This window comes from Podarcis muralis, chromosome 6, assembly GCF_964188315.1.
Source record: "Podarcis muralis chromosome 6, rPodMur119.hap1.1, whole genome shotgun sequence".
Lineage (NCBI taxonomy): Eukaryota > Metazoa > Chordata > Lepidosauria > Squamata > Lacertidae > Podarcis > Podarcis muralis.
This window is the reverse complement of record NC_135660.1, coordinates 64,712,018-64,730,650: the sequence shown is the minus strand read 5'-3', so window position 1 is coordinate 64,730,650 and position 18,633 is coordinate 64,712,018. Positions and strand designations below refer to the sequence as shown.

Sequence of the window (18,633 nt, the reverse complement as noted above, 5' to 3'; positions counted from 1 at the left end):
ATTTTGCATTCTGAACCAGAGAGAACCTTTGTGGGGGAAAGATGCTCAGCGTGCGCTGCATCTGGAGCTGTACAAATTCTTATTCCTAAACAGGAAAACTTTGAGGGCCTTAGTACGCATTTGCAAGCTGGAGACACTATTTTGTGCACCTTGCGCACAGTGCAACCGCACACCCAGAATAAAGGAGCTTTCAAAAAGCGTTGTTCTTTCTACCATAATGGTCACTTGTTTGACAGTTGAGGTGTCAGGACACCTAGTGGCAAAGACACACGTAACAGCAAATGCTTTAAAGATTCCTTTGGCTCACTGCAATAATGACATGACAAAGTCCGTTTGACTTGAGCTGTTCACAGAAGGCTGTTTCCTTATCTTGAAATAGCACGAGCTCTCCAAAGCAGAGTGTGTCACCGGCCTGTCAAGCCGTGTTTACATTGCTGACTATAAGGGGGAGGGAGTTTCTCAGAAGTGCTCTCCTTTCATTTTCTTTTTACATGCGCCGGCGAAACAACATGGCCAAGAAACTTGTTCTCTGCCTCTTAACCCTGTGTCTGGTAAGTATTATTTTTTCCCCCACATATCACCTCCCTGTAATCATTGAAATACCTGTTACTAGCCACCACATTCTTATTCAGAAGCATTCTGTCAGTCTGTTGTTTTGAGAGTTTTTGCCAACAGTTCTGAAGGAAGGCTGCATGAGAAACGGTAGTCAGGCAGTGGCAAGGTTTGAAACAGTATCCCAAATGATTGGTTTGGTTTAGTGTTTTGAACAGTGTGGTTAGCTGACCAAGAAACAGTTTGTTTTTCTCTTGTGTAGCGGAAAAGAAGGTACTTTGAGAAGCTTGCACCTCAATAAAGATTATTAAAGCCTTTTTAAAAAAACCACAAATTAAAAGCATTAATTCATAAACTATTGGATGCAGCCTGTACAGTAAATTCCTTTTCTTATCTGGCTACGCAACTATCACCAGCACATGATGGTGGTTTTTTCCTTCCCTCAAACGACTAGGTTAGGTAAGTTGAAATCTTTGGATACTTAGTTTATTATAATGCAATGCTGAGTTGTGTCAATAGGAAGTTGGTCATTGTTGTCAACTGGTCGGGACTTCAGCTTTCTTCCTGAATGTATTATTCACAAATGTATTTCAGAGAAGCAACAAATCTCTCACTCTTAGCACGATGCACTTTAATATCTATGGTTGACTGAGTTATTTTACTTTACAAATTAATCAAAGGGAAGTCCCAAGAAAACTTGAAGGAAAGAGGGAGATGATACGTGGTAACTGTCAAGTCTGGGCATATGCCGTTGAGCTCAAGTCAGTAAGAAAGTACCTATGAGTCATTAAGTGTTATTGTATTCATGTAACAGAATAATATAACAGAATTTTCCATCCTGTGGACCACCACCTCATGCTAGATATGGTATTTTTATGTGCTCTGTTCTGTAGAAAAAGTCCCTGTCTTTCCCCCCCTTTTTCTTTTAAAGTAGCGCATTAGGGACAAGATTCTAGATCTTCCTGTCATGCTAACTTTCTAGACACATGGACACATTTCACTTGAAGAACCGTTTAAAGATGCAAATTTCTCATCTTTAGCAATTTGAAGGAGGGTAGTCTCAGCTGGACTCTATCGTGTGAATTTGCCCTGAACATGATGAAGATTAGAAATTCTGTTGTTTCACTCACCTTAGTACAATGCAGCATATTATTATCAGTTTCTTATTATTGTAGTAAGCATTATGTAGTAGTTTTGCTACAGATAAGCTCAAGAGATAACAGAAACAGGAAATCTTGTTTTGGGGGAGGTATGGAAGCATGCCAGGTGCACTAGATTTCTAACACTGTATCTGGCAGAATTTAAACTGCAGTGGCACAGAAGCTGCACTGATTGTGACAAGGACAGGCCGGAATGGAAATTCCTGCCTTCTTAACTGCGTAATCAGGGATGATTGTAAAAGGTGCGGGATTCCTTTGCTTCCTTCACTACTCTGCTCAGGAGGGGAGAACTCCCTTGGTCATTGGTCATGTTGCCTGGGGCTGATGGGAGATAGATTTTTAATGAAATGGCAACATTAACGTGCAAAAAAGGACACTCAATATGATACCACACAGGTTACTATGCTATAAAATAAAATTTAAGACACAGCATGCCCTTAAAAACACCAAAGGAGCCACAGCTGAGTGTACTCTGGTTTCCAGATGGGGAAGGGCCTGCAACATCCCAACAGCTGCTTCTTCTATTTTTCCTCACAGAAAGGAAAACTTAAGCTATGCACTTGGGGTGCTTACATCTTCTTTGGGGTCACACCAGTAGCCAAGAGTGATTCTCAAAATTACCCACAAGGAAGCCTCCCCCCACAAACTCAGAACTTCCAATCCCTTCTGTGCAGCCTTCTGTCATCAGAGTATATATGCCTTTACTTGCTTTGTTCTTTATTTTCATATGAATAAAACTTGACAAGGAGCAATTTGGCTGTCTTTATTGCCTATCAGAATCCAAAGAAAACTATTGTCTTTTCGGAAAATGCCATAATGCATTGACATGCAATATTTATATATTCTCTCCCTCTCCGTCATATAGGCATTTGATTTTATTACTCCTGGACCATTGCATGAGAATGTTTCTATGTCTATGGCGCCCAGAGCACATAAGAAACCTGGGCCAGTGAAAAGTATTTTTAAGCGGAATGTTATCGGATGTCGGAATGATACACAATATCAGTTTCAAGATTTTTGCTGTGATAGTTGTAAGCCCGGTAGGTATGATTGTAAGATAACTGAGAAGCATTTCCATTTTCAATAGTGGAGAGCTGAAACACGGGTGCATTTGAGGAACATGCTCACCCCTATGGAACACTCAGCTTCTCCAGGCAGCTTTATACTTTGTTTTTGCATGAACCTGATTACAAGGCAGTAAATGTTAGAGGGAAATGAATTAGGTTCTCATTGCCAAGGCAACCAGACTTATGCTCCTTCTCTCTCTCTCATCCACTTAGAGCAGAATACAGATGGGGAAACACATTGAAGCCCTGTGCAGCCATTCTAGTCCCCCATGAGGGAGTGGCTAGGGAAACCCAGCCAGATGGGTGGGGTTTAAATAATAAAACTATTATTATTATTATTATTATTATTATTATTATTATTATTATTATTAATATTATTATTATTATTATTATTATTACAGCCGAGATAAGTGTGCTAACTCTGGCCTCTGTTGCCATCACCATCACGTTTCATGTGTCATTCTCATAAGGTTACTTAAAAGGAAAGCGTTTGAATATTACTCTGTCAAGCTCCACTTAAGTCACATTATTAAATAGTTTGGAAATGGATACCTGTTTAACCTAATCACTATCTGGTTAGCATTGTTCCTGCAATGATTTGGCACTTAGGTGGTGCTGAACAAGAAAAAGTGATTCAGGAAATCTGAGACATTCAAGTGAATCACACCATCTTAATGTTTAAACTGCTTTTTTGTTTTTTTAAAAATAGGTTCCTTTGCTAAACGGGAAGGTTGCACAAAGGACAATCCTACAACTTCTTGTGAAAAATGCATAGATGGGGAAGAGTATATGGATAACTACAATTATCACCCCAAATGTCGGCGATGTGGTCACTGTGACACGCAGCATGGTATGTTCGCAATCTAGAACTATTGGTTGTGATGCGTATTGCATTAGAGAGAAATGTTTTAAGTGCATGTCTTTGCAGAAAGCCTAGCATGTGCAACACAGAGAAAAGGCTTCTTGTCTCCCTACACATGTTCCTCCGTATATGCATCAGATTGCATGCTGGGTAAGGTGGTGGTGGCAGCCGTTGCACACACTGGCCTCTAGGGGATGGGAACCAAATAACAGAAGAGGACTCTTATTTATTAAAACAGCTAAACATTATGTGCTGCTGTGGTGAAGACATGTAGACACATGGAACAAAACAGAACACAATGGGTGCAATATAGAAGTTAAAACATGCTTATATCCTGATTTTCATCAACTGAAGACTCTTAAATATATGATCAAGCCTTTGGCTTTTCATTGAACTTCAAGAACATTTAGAATCACAGAGCTGAAGGGGCCTTGCCAATCATCTGTTTCCTTGCAGGGAATACAAGGCTACAGCAGCCCCTAACAGATGGCTGCCCAGCCTCTGCTTGAAGACCACCAGTACTTGGTTGCGTTGTTGACTTGCCCTTACCATTAAGAAGTGTCTCCTAATGTTCTCCAGAAAATCATTGGGCTGTAGGCCAGCATGCAGTTATTCCCTGCTATTTCCATGGAGGAACAGAAGCACACATACACATGAAAGGTGGGAGGGTAGCAGCAAGTCTGATAAAGTCCACTGGTGTGAATGAAATTTAGCACACCTTGGTGGCATAACACACTAGGTAATGCAGTGTAAACAGAACATTAGAAACTGGGGAAGAAGTACTAGCATTATAACCAGGAAACCTAACACAACAATCCCAATAGACCTCTTTTTTGTGACAGTCCTTCAGGAATCAGCTTTGTTTCTGTTTCTATTTATTTTAGGTTTAGAAGTTGAAAAGAATTGTACCATCCACCAGAACGTAAAATGTAGATGTAGGTCTGGCTACTTCTGCAATTCTTCTGAACCATGCCGCCACTGTGATCCATGCGATGAGTAAGTCTCCTGCACAGTTACTGACTAAAGGGCAATTTGAGTGAAAAACAGGGACTGGAGACAGGATCTAAAGCATTTTTGAATTGTAGATCTTGCATTTGAACCTCTGAACCTGCTCCCGATATATATGGTCTCTGAAATATACAGTATCCACCCCATAGGTCTAAACACCTATTGCTTTGATGAGATAGGGTTGACTAGGGATGCATGACTCCTTTAAACTGAACACAGTTTTGTATGCGATATTTCCTGCAGTGCACATTTTGTACAGTTTACAATACCTGCTCCTTAAATACGCATTTTTGTATGATTTGCTAGGCACTGCTCTTGAAACACACCTTTTGCACATCATATTTCCCCCTGCAAAATAGTTGTTTTTATGTATTTTCCCCATAAAATCTGCATTCTTTGTATGCACTTCCCCATAAAAGATACAGATCCCCGAATTTGAAGAATGCACAACCATCAACCTCTACGGAGCCACAGATTTTGCACCCCTGCTCTGTATTCATAGGAATGCAACCCTCGATGGTCTGATTTGAAACTTTGTCCAAATCACAGGCTACTCATTATGGACTACCATAAAATAAGCAAATCCAGAAGGAAGAGAATGCACAATAATTTCCAAACACTAGGTGGCATCTTCGCTCTTCTTCCATGTATTTCCAACCATTCTCTGGGTGTGTTTTGGAGTGGAGCATAATCTGAAGTACATCTCCCACCATTCCCCACCAGTTTGGCCAATGGTGAGGGATGACATACAAACATAACCACACTTTCCAGCTTCTCCATAATGGACTCTAAGTTTCACCTAAACAGGGACCTGAACCTAGCCTAGAAAGCTACTGAGGAGTGCACATGCTTATGCTTCAAAGTCGTTTTCTGGAGCAGAATGGAATAAGGGTGTGCATCATCAGCAATAAGTATCGGATACTCCAGGCATGGTATATAGATACCAAGAGCCTGCTCTTTTGCTTTTGCATAGTCCAAGGATGGGAAATCAGTGGCTTTCCAGATGTTGGACTTCAACTCCCATCGTTCCTGGCTATTGTCTATGCTGGCACCTGCTCTTTTGCTTTTGCATAGTCCAAGGATGGGAAATCAGTGGCTTTCCAGATGTTGGACTTCAACTCCCATCGTTCCTGGCTATTGTCTATGCTGGCAGAGGCTGATGGGAGTTGGAGTCCCGACAACAGCTGGACAGCTACTGATTCCATATCCTTGGCCTAGCCTGTGGAACAGTGCCTTCTATTTGTTTCATATAAGGTTCTAGCTTCCAGCTCTGGCCATTGACTTCAGAGACTCTGGGCTGGAAAGTCAAAAGATCTAGATTGCAGCTTCTGGGGGGTCCAGCTTGACAATGTCATTGGACAAAAGGAACTTCAAAATTCCTATATCATAATCAGAAACTCAAAAAGCAATAACTTGAGGAAATTGACTATTTTGCTCTGTTCCCTTGACAGATGACCTAATCTTTCCATTGTTTTCAAATAATTTATTCACAGGTGTAAAGGTGGTAAAATTCTAGAAAATTGCACCCAAACCAATAACACCAGATGTGACAGAACAGGTAACTGTTGGGATCTTTGACTTAGCTCTGAAATATACCTTAAACAAGGGAATGATTATAAAAGAAGAGTTGGCTTTTGGTCTGCTGTTTCAGGTTCATGACAACTTCATTTTTCAGTCAGCCAAACTTTGGCCATCCTATCACTGGTCACATGTGGTGTATTTGTATATGATGGGGCTGGTAAATCAAAAGGTTGGGGTGGGGTTGAGACCTCTCCTACATACAGCGCTCATCACTCAGCCTTGGGGTGGGCGGGAAGTGAAAGTCAGCATGGATTGATTCAAAAACTCAGCAGCCACAGAGTGAAACAAACAGTTGTGTGAATGGGCTGTCAGTTGTTTTCAATCTGACTATATTTAAGGGGATGTTTGCATTTTGTACTGGGCATGGTGGGGCTGGGTTTCATTTGTTCATTCTACCCATAAAATGGCTTTGTGTCAAAGTTGAGCCTCATGAAGCAGAGACCTGCCATGTGAGCCATATAAGTCTAAAATGCTTATTGGTGAAAAGTATCTGCATATTCTGTATGAAACTTTGCAATGTTCTACTTAACAGAGATTGTACAAGATAAAACAGCTTCAATTGTTGCACCCGTTGTAGTCATAGTCGTTGTGGCGGTGATTGTCATTGGGGCAATGTGGTATGGTAAGTTGATGCACCTTTAAACTACCTAAAATATTCTGCAACCTGCAATGCATGCCTGAGGGTTGTACTTAAGGCTTATATAACATAGACATGGGTCTTTTCATGCCCAGCCACGTTTAAGAAAAGTTTCAGAGATTGTCTCAAGGTTCATGTGAACATACTTCTAGAGAACTAAGGTAGCAAGCCTCACCCCTCTTACCTGGGAGTAAGCACCATTAAATGGTTTAGTTCTGAGCTGGTATTCCACCAATCTGATTTTTTGTCCCCAGCTTTAATCCAAGGGTGGATGGGGCTAGCAAGAAGTGTAGTCTTTGTACTTCAGGAAATGGGCTTCTAAACTCACCTCCCACCCTGTCCCGCATGACTACAGACCTCTGCAGCAATCAGGATCCAACCACCCACTCATCTGGTGAGCAGAGGGTTCAGTACTGCTCAATTTGGCTGCACTGACCTGTTCACCTGATGGAAGCAGGCTACTGGGAACAGCGCAATGCAGGGCTGTTTGAAAGCCCTTTTGCAGACAGCCTCATGCTGTTGTTTTCAGGGGTTGCCAATCTCACCTTCTTTCCCCCTGTAATCCATCACTCCCCCTACATTTTGACCATCTCAGATCACTGCAGGTGGGCCAACCCAACTCGAGACAATCTGGCACTGTCTCATCACAATCCAGCCCAAACCTTGATCCACCCAAATCAGCCCGATACAATTTGGGATATGGACTTTGGTCAAATCTGGTTCACAGCCCTAATGGGTACTTCTAGCCAGTGATGTAGAATTCTATGTCCCTTCCTATTGCTGCTCCTGTTGTTTTATGAATGTAGTAAAACAAACAAACAAACCATAGTTCTTTTCTGTGGGGCTGCAGTGCGTAAAAAGAAGAAAACCAAAGAGTACAATGTCAAAGAGGAGCCAAATGGAATGGTGAGTATACTTTCTTACTTTGAATACAGTGCATGACATTTACAATAAAATGGTATATAAATTTTATGGAATAAATATATAAACATAACCCAAGGAATATTGTAAGAAAAAAAATAGGGGACAATGTTTTTCCTCAGACGAAGAATAGTTTTGCTTATCTTTGGGACACCTATTATGGGCTGGCAATGATGAAATAGCCATACTGGCCTAGACCAAAATCAGATCCCTGGTTCTATAGTAAATTCAAAGCACATTACAGCTGGCCACATAACAAAGTCCTTTGATCTAGATATGTGTACGTCTTTTTCACATTCTTATTTTAATTGAGTTTTATAGTTAGTTGCAAAAAATAAAATAAAATGTGCATTGAGTTGCATATTGAGAACAAAAAAAATGAACTAAACTGTGTCTTACTGTGTTTTAATTTACTGGAAGTCACACAGAGTGGGTGGGGTGACCCAGTCAGATGGATGGATGGCATTTAAATAAATTATTATTATTATTATTATTATTATTATTATTATTATTATTATTATTATTATTATCCCTCCCCCCACTTTTACCCAACCTGAAGACATAGTTCAGATCTAAATAATGATAGTAAAGTTCATAAAGGTAAAGGTACCCCTGCCCGTACGGGCCAGTCGTGTCCGACTCTAGGGTTATGTGCCCATCTCACTTAAGAGGCCGGGGGCCAGCGCTGTCCGCAGACACTTCCGGGTCACGTGGCCAGCGTTACAAGCTGCATATGGCGAGCCAGCGCAGCACACGGAAACGCTGTTTACCTTCCCGCTAGTAAGCGGTCCCTATTTATCTACTTGCACCCAGGGGTGCTTTCGAACTGCTAGGTTGGCAGGCGCTGGGACCGAGCAACGGGAGTGCACCCCGCCGCGGGGATTCGAACCGCCGACCTTTCGATCGGCAAGCCCTAGGCGCTGAGGCTTTTACCCACAGCGCCACCCGCGTCCCTTAGTAAAGTTCATACAAGCACTGAAATGGAGAGAGTCTGAAAGTTGCTGACGTCAATATAAAGGAAGATATTAACACAACCATATATTACATAATCTAGGGACGCAGGTGGCGCTGTGGTCTACCACAGAACCTAGAGCTTGCCGATCAGAAGGTCAGCAGTTCGAATCCCCACAACGGGGTGAGCTCCTGTTGTTTGGTCCCAGCTCCTGCCAACGTAGCAGTTCGAAAGCACGTCAAGGTGCAAGTAGATAAATAGGTACCGCTCCGGCGGGAAGGTAAATGGCATTTCCGTGCGCTGCTCTGGTTCGCCAGAAGCAGCTTAGTCATGCTGGCCACATGTCTTGGAAGCTGTCTGGGGACAAATGCTGGCTACCTCGGCCTATAGAGTGAGATGAGTGCACAACCCCAGAGTCATCCATGACTGGACCAAATGGTCAGGGGTACCTTTACCTTTACCTATATTACATAATGCAGCAGGTACAGTTTGTCCTGTCATAATCCTTGTTCTTGGGCTAGATAAGCATGCATGCCTTTTTGCAAACCTCATCATAAACTGACTATTAATCTCGTCAGAAGATGGAACAATCAGATAGACCTCTGTGCATCATTTGGCCATCTGTAACACCTCATAAGGTAAAGGTAAAGGTACCCCGCCCGTACGGGCCAGTCGTGTCCGACTCTAGGGTTGTGCGCCCATCTCACTTAAGAGGCCAGGGGCCAGCGCTGTCCGGAGACACTTCCGGGTCACGTGGCCAGCGTGACAAAGCTGCATCTGGCGAGCCAGCGCAGCACACGGAATGCCATTTACCTTCCCGCTGGTAAGTGGTCCCTATTTATCTACTTGCACCCGGGGGTGCTTTCGAACTGCTAGATGGCAGGCTCTGGGACCAAGCAACGGGAGCGCACCCCGCCACGGGGATTCGAACCGCCGACCTTTTGATCGGCAAGTCCTAGGCACTGAGGCTTTTACCCACAGCGCCACCAGCGTCCCTAAAACCTCATAGATGTATTTAAATGCTTCTTTAGACACTGGCTATTCCTGTGTTAGATGATGTATCAATAGGACCCAAGGTGCCTGGTCTTGTGTTCCTGCTGCAAGGGGCCCAGACTTACCTTGAACAGCTAAAAGAGGCTCCTGGGAGACCACTGGGACATTGCTGGAACAATTCTTGGGTTGGGACAACTGGCTAAAATGTTTTTAAATAACCTAAACAGTTCTAATTTTGGTTCCTCTGTTTCATTTTTGTCAGGTTGGTGTTGGTTAAATGTTTAGTTGCGGTTGGTGGTTACATTAATTTGGGTCGGGGGGGGGGATTCCTTCTCGTAACACTCTTTATTGTTGTTGTTGTTAGTGGTTTCTATTGATTTATTGGTTTGTTGCTTGTATAGGATATTTTGTTTTTAATGTTTAATGTTTTGTTTTTTTATATATGTTGTAAGCTGCCCTTAGAGGAAATGAAGCCTCTCCATTATCCAGGTATGGAAAAAATGATGATTTCACTATTATTATTAATTGAATTTAGCAGGGAGGAGCAGAGCCAGAGCAGCTGGCTGACACGTTATCATTAGAAAGCATTCCAGACGCCCCCTTCTCCCAGGACCCAGCGAGCAGTGAAAGTGGGAGAGCAGAAAGCTAAGAGGCAAATGGCCTTAAGCAGCCACCGTAAAGGGGGTGGTGCTGTTGACGACTGAGAAGGGAAGGGGGGAGGAGATTACTCAGAGCATCGCCATTACCCCAAGAGGCAACATTTGCAAGCTTCTCTCTGTGAACAATGAATAAAAGACATTGGTAAGAACTTACTGTCTATCTATTACTGGCAGTCTGCTGTGAGGGGGAGAGATCGGATTCGCTGAAGCCTGATGGGTGGAGTGGAATAGGGCCAGCAATGGAGCCTGCCTGGACTCTGTTGCCATCACATGATAGGAAGTGGCCCAATATGGGAATTGGGATAGCCAAAGACATTTTTCCAATCGATCAGCACAAGTGCCAGGGCTGTTGATGCGACACTGACTTCCCTTCTTTATGAAGCCCACTCACTGTCGGCCAGGATTTAGTATTACATATTTAGATATGGATTCTAGTGAGACAGGTTTACATGTCTTGCTATTTTTTGGTCACTTGATTGCTTTCTTTTTCATTTGTAAAGCTGTCTAAGGAGTTTCTATGGAATTTTCTATAGCACCCTTGTCAGCTTTTCTCTTATCTCCCTTTGATTAAATTAATAATAAAAGTCATGTAAAATTTTAATAAGTGAGCTAGATGTCACATGGTAGACATATGTAACCATCTCCCCCCTCTTTCTTTCTTTCTTTCTTTGGGGGGGGGGGGTGAATAGCATTGCTGAATCAACCCAGGTTTTAGAAAGCTAGTTTTTTGCTTTGAAAGCACACACTTCCACAAGAGAAAAAAAATGTATCGCCTTGGAGAAAGCATTCTTCTTATAGGGACACTTTTAAACAAGTGTAACTCACTACACGACATGGGTGGCGCTGTGGTCTAAACCACAGAGCCTAGGGCTTGCCGTTCAGAAGGTTGGCGGTTCGAATCCCCACGATGGGATGAGCTCCCATTGCTCAGTTCCTGCTCCTGATAACCTAGCAATTCGAAAGCACGTCCAAGTGCAAGTAGATAAATAGGTACCACTCTGGCGGGAAGGTAAACAGCATTTCCGTGTGTTGCTCTGGTTCACCAGAAGTTTTGGTAAACACTTAAAGATGAATGAGTGCAAATTAAACGTGAATAAGTTGCGAGTTACCTGTTTATGCAGATAATATGTTGTTGTGGGTTTAGGGGGTCAGTCTGGATGATGCCTGAGTACCTTCCAATTCTTGGGGTCCTACACCCACTGAAGGTGAAAATCTGTTGCTGAACTCATTGAACAAGTTTCTTTGCATGATTCTCAGGCCAATTAAATGTCCTCAACAGCAACCCAAAAGAATGAGCTAGGTTGCAAGAACAAAAAATGTTGTGGTGCCCTCCTGACTAATGCACAAGCCTTTTTTCCACCCCCACCCCCCTAGCTGCTATGTAGGAGAGAGATAGGGGGACAGTTGGGTGTGAGCTAAGCTAGAAGCAGGCTGGGAGCTGGAACATGTTTGCTCTGTGCTGGATCCACATCTGTGATGAATGAAGAAGGAAGACCTTTGGGGTCAATAATGCTGTGAGCCCCTCCGTATTATGCCGAGGTTGTATATATGCATAAATAAAACCATATATCCTAAAGACACCTGACCTTCATTCCAAGGAAGCCAACCCTGGGAAGCACCTGGAACCCCTCGATTCTCTCTCTGCTTAGAGATTTGGATGATGTGTAACATTTCCCCCATTTTTCCTTTCTAGATATTGATCTGCTCCCTCACATTCCTGTTATTGCAGAGGAGATGCGGCAGTCAGACGTCAAGGCTTTTGTTCGGAGACTGAATGTGAAGCCCAGTCGCATAGATGTGATCATAAATGATAATCCAAATGATGGTGCTGAGCAGAAAATAAAGCTGTTGGAATGTTGGTACCAAGAACATGGGATGAAAGATGCTTACAAGACTTTGATCACCACACTGAGAGACCTTCGCTTTCGTGCCACTGCTGATAAGATTGAAGAAAAAATAAATGGTGCAAGAAAATAGCAATCAGGCTCCTTCCTGATCACTGGTTTATATACATTCAGTTGATCTTCTGCTCACCTCATGCTTTCGTTGGTGTCATCAAATAGCAGATTGGCTACAAAGTGTATGACTTCATTCTGTTCTCGTAATCCAGTGTTTCTCTATGAGGGGTGCATGAGGATCTAAAGGGAAGGAGGGTATGAGTGCTTCCATGATATTTAAATTCTTTAGAAGTTCAAATGAAATAAAGGAGCCTTGTTTGAAGAGGAGCATGAGATTTGTATAGCAGAGAAAAGGAGGCATGGATTAAAAAAAAAAAGTTGAGAAACACTGAGTAAATTCTTCATCGAATGGGATCACACTAATTCAGGAAAACGAAACAAATATTCATGAAATCTTTCTTCTTTCTCTGGGGGAAAAAGAAAATTGATTTGTCAACCCAAAATTCAAAATTCGGGAATATTCAGCACAGCTCTCTTTCTAAAGTGCTGAAACGATACTGCTTGCAGGCCAGCACTGTTTATGTGTTTGTTTATCACTGCAGGAGAGTGGGTCTTTTCAGTGGTGGCACCCTGGCTGTGTAATGCCCTGCCCAAAGTGGCTTGGCTGGTTGGTGCCTGCCTTGGAGTGAATTTAGTGCTAGTCAAAAACCTTAATATTATTTTCTAGGCCTTTTAATCTGTTTTAACTTTAAGCTACTTTTGCTTTCTGTTACCTCTTTGTTTTTATTGTTATTGAATTTCACATGGTTTTATTTCTCCTTGTAAGTCACTTGAGAGTGCTGTTGCAGCCTATAAAATCGGTTCAGCCTGTAAATATGTAAATAAACAGTTTATTTAAAAAGGTATCACTATTCTCCACTATTCTCTCCTCATGAAAAGATGGATCCTATATAAATTACCTGTGAAATTTCTTACCATTCAAAGAATATTATGATTTGTTCCAGCACCTTCATCTGAAACCCGCCTACAAATTTCTATATACCCATTCTGAACATCCTCCAAAGGCCAATTAGGCCTGGCAACAGAGATGTTTGAATGCAACTCACCCATTTTTACATGTTTGCAAATAACAGCTGCGTGTGTGTGGTCCGTATTAGGACATGATGCAGGAAAACCAACGCTTTGCTGCTGTGCCATTTTCCAAAATGGAAATTGCAACCCCCCAAGTATATTTTGCCCCATTAAGAGGAGAGCAAGCGAGAGAGCGAGAGATCTACATATATACATTTCCCCCCCCTAACAGTGCAAATAGTATGTTTTACCCTAGTGTATGCAGGACGCGGGTGGTGCTGTGGGTTAAACCACAGAGCCTAGGACTTGCCAATCAGAAGGTTGGCGGTTCGAATCCCCGCGACAGGGTGAGCTCCCATTGCTCGGTCCCTGATCCTGCCAACCTAGCAGTTCAAAAGCACATCAAAGTGCAAGTAGATAAATAGGTACTGCTCCGGCGGGAAGGTAAACGGCATTTCCGTGCACTGCTCTGGTTTGCCAGAAGTGGCTTAGTCATGCTGGCCACATGACCCGGAAGCTGTACGCCGCCTCCCTCGGCCAATAAAGCGAGATGAGCGCCACAACCCCAGAGTCGGCCATGACTGGACCTAATGGTCAGGGGTCCCTTTACCTTTACCTTTATTCATTTTTGTACCCATTCCATGGCTGGAGAACTGCAATGCAAAATTTGGAGAAGCATGAGTTTTGAATGAGGACTGCATGTTTCAGTTTGCCTATTGTTTCAGAAAGCACAAATGCTAACTGAATTGAATTTCTCCCCCATCCCTACTATGGGGCCAAACAGAAGTTCCCTGCCATTACTTTCTAGAAATGGCCCTGCGGATGGGGGTCTCTAACTCCCAAACTACAGGCTCTAAGACTGGATGTGTTGGGTCAAGCAGAAAAAAAGAAATGGAGGAGGAGAAAATGACTCAAATATTTCAGGAGCCAGACCAAGCTCTCCTGCTCACATGAAGCTGATGTAGATTACGGTATACCCTTTCCTTCCTAAAAGGTGCACAGACCTTGCATTTCCGTCTGGTGGCGAACTTTAGATAGAATGGAATTTCCCCAGCAGCTGTGGCTATTCAAACCTTTCTTCTTCTCTTCCTCTTTTTTATTTTTATTTTAAGAAAAGCACCTCAGGAATGAGTCATTCCCTCCCAAGAGAAATGTGTAGGCCTGGCCTATATATTAAATGAGGGCTGTAACGGTGGTTTCAACCTTTTTTCCATAATTCAAGAGGCAAAAGTCATTCCAATCCCCTCCCCCAAAGAAAAAAACAGCAAAAGGGGGAAGGAAGAGAAATTAAAACATTTGCACAAATAATAGCAATGCATTTGTTTATTAGGAGAAAATCACACCCAAACACTGATGAATTGTCATGAGGATTTTAAAAAGAAATTAATCACAAATTGCTACAAAAATGTGTAGAGCCAAATTTGACATTGGCAAGAGGAGAAACAGAGAACAAACATTGGCAGGTCCTTCCATGGCTTTTGAGGTTATTCTCATTGAAACCAGCAGGGCTTACGTCTAAGCAGACCCCATCAGCTTGGGGAGTCTGTGATAGCCATGGTGAAAGTTGCGTGGCAAGGCCCCTCCCCCCATGTGAAATAAAGACACCGGACACATTATTTAAGGTTAATGGGCATAAAAGGCCACAACTTTATTGATTACAGAATTGAAAGGTATTGGCCTTAGGCATTGGCTCCTATCGACTACCCAGCATGGAAACCGGGAAGGGTTATCCACAAGCCATGGGAGTCCTGTTGAAGTACGCCAACTAGGATCCCACAGGTGTCACCGCTCGGGGGCGTGCCAGAGGCCCTTACCTCCCTAGGTTTCGGACAAAGCCAATGCCCCCTGGAGTCCTCTACCGAACTACCCTTTTTCCTTGGGGGAAGGTGATGGCGCTTCCTTCCCCCCTTCATTTGCATAACAATTACCCCTGCCAATGCCTAACCGCAGGGCAGTCTGTTATTCCATATGCCTTAAATCTGAACTCTTTTTCCATACTGGCTTCACTGACTGCCAGTCTGTGGTCTCTGAGAGTACAGTGGTACCTTGGGTTACAGACGCTTCAGGTTACAGTCGCTTCAGGTTACAGAGTCTGCTAACCCAGAAATAGTACTTCGGGTTAAGAATTTTGCTTCAGGATGAGAACAGAAATCATATGGCAGCAGCCCCATTAGCTAAAGTGGTACCTCAGGTTAAGAACAGTTTCAGGTTAAGAACGGACCCAAGGTACCACTGTACTCCTGTTCTCCAAGTTAATGCAGTCTGCAACAGGAAAAGAGGTTTCCTGAGCTGTTATGTGATATTTGTATGATGGGGAGAAAGTCAAACATCCTTAACATAATCAATAAACTGAATGTGTTTTCCCTTTGTGGAAGTATCCACCAGATGGCAGCATTCTAATAAGAAATAAATTCAGGAAGTTGGTGTCTTTTTTTCCAGGAAAGAAAACAGAGTTCCAATTTTTAAACATGTTTTTTTACTTTAAAAAAAAAATGAGATTGAGCCCCAAAATCCTTCCAGCACCCAATCCTTGTCTTCCAGTTACACAACTATTGGTGTTGAAAGTCCTCTATGCTGACTGCCCTAAGATCTTCCAGAGCGTGGAGCCAAACAACCACTATACCAAGAATGGTGCTGGCAGCCGTTTCCCCCCCAGGAGGGAAATGAATGAATTGGATTGCTAAAAACAAACAAACTGCCAAACTCATTTCTGGAAATTACTGCCTTTCACACAGCCTGCCACAATTATTTTAGCATTATTAATATATATATAGCTATAAAATGATCTGTGCAAGTTATGTTGCTCAAGTTTCAGTTACACATGAAACCTTAAACTCAGGGCAGCTTTAACTAATTTATCGGTTAGGTTAATCTCTCTGAAATTTACTGGTGGACCATAAAAGTGCCCCAATTAATTGTCAAGCAGTTTTAAAAGAACTGCTTTAATACAAATATTTATAAAAGCTGCAGGTGGCAAGCATTATTATTTTTTTAAAAGCTCCCCCACCAATCTCTCCCACACAGGTGAGAATGCCTCTTATAAGATTGTTACTTATATATAAATAAAAAACAAAGGGTCTTTTGCTATGGGAATGTTGTTTGTAATTGTATGCAAGAGTAATTGCTTAACCTACTAACAGTGCAATCCCATACTTGTCTACTCAGAGGTAAGTCTTTGAGTTCAATGGCACTTGCTTTTAGGTTAATGTGTGTTAGACTGCAAGCTATGCCCATGTGATTACTTGACTTTTTCAATCCCAACCATGCCTACTCAGAATTAAAACGAACTTACTCCCAAGTAAGTGGCCATAGCATTGCAGCTGGCAGATTTTTAAATGCAAGAACAGCTCTACTTAAACTCTGCTGCTGCACACCTGTAGACTATAGTAAACTCCAAGATCATATTATCAAGAATGGAGGGAGCATATATTTTAAAATATGACAGGTTGATCCAAAATTGAAATTAGAACTTTTGTAGAAGATGCAATGCAAACTTTTATCTTCTTTGTTATTATTGGAAGTCATAAAAAATATATCATTATGGCTATCGAGTCAGCATCAGGTTAACACAAACCAATTCATCCATGCTATTTAGAAGTTTGGGGCACGGGTGGCTCTGTGGTCTAAACCACTGAGCCTCTTGGGCTTGCGGATCAGAAGGTTGGTGGTTCGAATCCCTGTGATGGGGTGAGCTCCCGTTGCTCGGTCCCAGCTCCTGCCAACCTAGCAGTTCGAAAGTATGCCAAAAATTGCAAGTAGATAACTAGGTACCGCTCTGGTGGGAAGGTAAACGGTGTTTCCGTGCGCTGCTCTGGTTTCGCCAGAAGCAGCTTAGTCATGCTGGCCACATGACCCGGAAAAACTGAATGCAGACAAATGCCAGCTCCCTCAGCCTGAAAGCGAGATGAGCGCCGCAACCCCAGAGTTGTCTGCAACTGGACTTAACTGTCAGGGGTCCTTTACCTTTACCTTTTTATTTAGAAGTTTGTTTGTCATTGCATTGTCCCAAAGAATCTGTTTTCCAAAGCAGGAGGGTGAAAGCTTCGCCGGCAGCCATGGGACTGAGTGGTGGTTACGAGTAGCCACAAACGGAAATCATTTGGTGCCAGAGGTTCTCCATAAACTGGAATTAACTGTTCCTCATCAACCACAGATTGCATGAAGCGGATAAGCATGGTTTGCTAACCTCGATTTTAATTGCTGGTAGGAGAGCAGTGAGCAAGCACAACAACTCAGATGCACTTGGGGAAGTGGCTTTGGGGTTCATAAATAATACTTTTAATTGCCACCGATGTATTTATGTTTTAGTCCAAAGATCTGGCTTTTTTCCACACTTGCATGCTACTCCTATGAGCTACGTGACTCAAAACATGTGGCAGAAATGGCCTCTTTATTGTACTTGTTCGGATTGTATAGTCAGCCCTCTTCTCCACTTGAGTCTGTTTACCTTGAGACATTTCAAATTTCACCTGCCTGTTGAAGCACAGGGCTGCTTTTCTTCTTCTTCTTCTTCTTCTTCTTCTTCTTCTTCTTCTTCTTCTTCTTCTTCTTCTTCTTCTTCTTCTTCTTCTTCCAAGAGGAACTACACAAATTTAGTTAGTTATTTTGTTTAAAAGTATAATCAAATATGTACACAGTGGTACCTCTGGTTACAAACTTAATTTGTTCCGGAGGTCCGTTCTTAACCTGAAAATGTTCTTAACCTGAAGCACCACTTTAGCTAATGGGGCCTCCTGCTGCTGCCATGCCGCCACCACCCGATTTCTGTTCTCATCCTAGGGCAAAGTTCTTAACCTGAAGTACTATTTCTGGGTTAGCAGAGTCTGTAACCCGAAGTGTTTATAACCCGAGGTACCACTGTATTGGGACAGTGTACAACAGTAAAACATAAAACACAAACTATACAGTAATCATTAAAGTGCCTGCAATTTAAACAGCTGCAGACATCAGTCCACATGAAAAGGGCTTCAACAGATGCTTGAAAGTCAAGGCCAGCCCAAGTAGCTCAGTCGGTAGAGCACGAGACTCGTCATCTCAGAGTTGTGGGTTTGAGCCCCATGTTGGGCAGAATATTCCCACTGCCTTGCAGAGAGCTGGACTAGATGACCCTGGTGGTCCCTTCCAACTCTACAATTCTATGATTTCAAGACATGCAACAAACAACATAATGCACCATAATGCCAACAGAGTGCAATTAATTGGGGAATATTTGATTCCTCTTAGGAATGAGGAAGAAATGGATTCATTTCACTTTCCAAGGTGAACCTCCCTA

At 42.7% G+C, this 18,633-nt stretch overlaps 1 protein-coding gene and 1 non-coding gene across 2 annotated transcripts; both read left to right on the top strand.

The window, feature by feature from the left end:
- Positions 1-221: 221 nt before the first annotated feature.
- On the top strand, positions 222-13,195 carry FAS (Fas cell surface death receptor). Its single transcript, XM_028729711.2, has 9 exons — positions 222-551; positions 2,578-2,752; positions 3,489-3,629; positions 4,526-4,637; positions 6,143-6,207; positions 6,763-6,852; positions 7,718-7,773; positions 10,186-10,222; positions 12,086-13,195. The coding sequence occupies exons 1-9, from the start codon at positions 492-494 to the stop codon at positions 12,367-12,369; spliced, it is 1,020 nt and encodes a 339-aa protein (XP_028585544.2). The 5' UTR covers positions 222-491; the 3' UTR covers positions 12,370-13,195.
- Positions 13,196-18,355: 5,160 nt separating this feature from the next.
- On the top strand, positions 18,356-18,428 carry TRNAT-CGU (transfer RNA threonine (anticodon CGU)). The gene has a single exon. It is a non-coding gene; the product is annotated as a tRNA-Thr (tRNA).
- Positions 18,429-18,633: the final 205 nt, after the last annotated feature.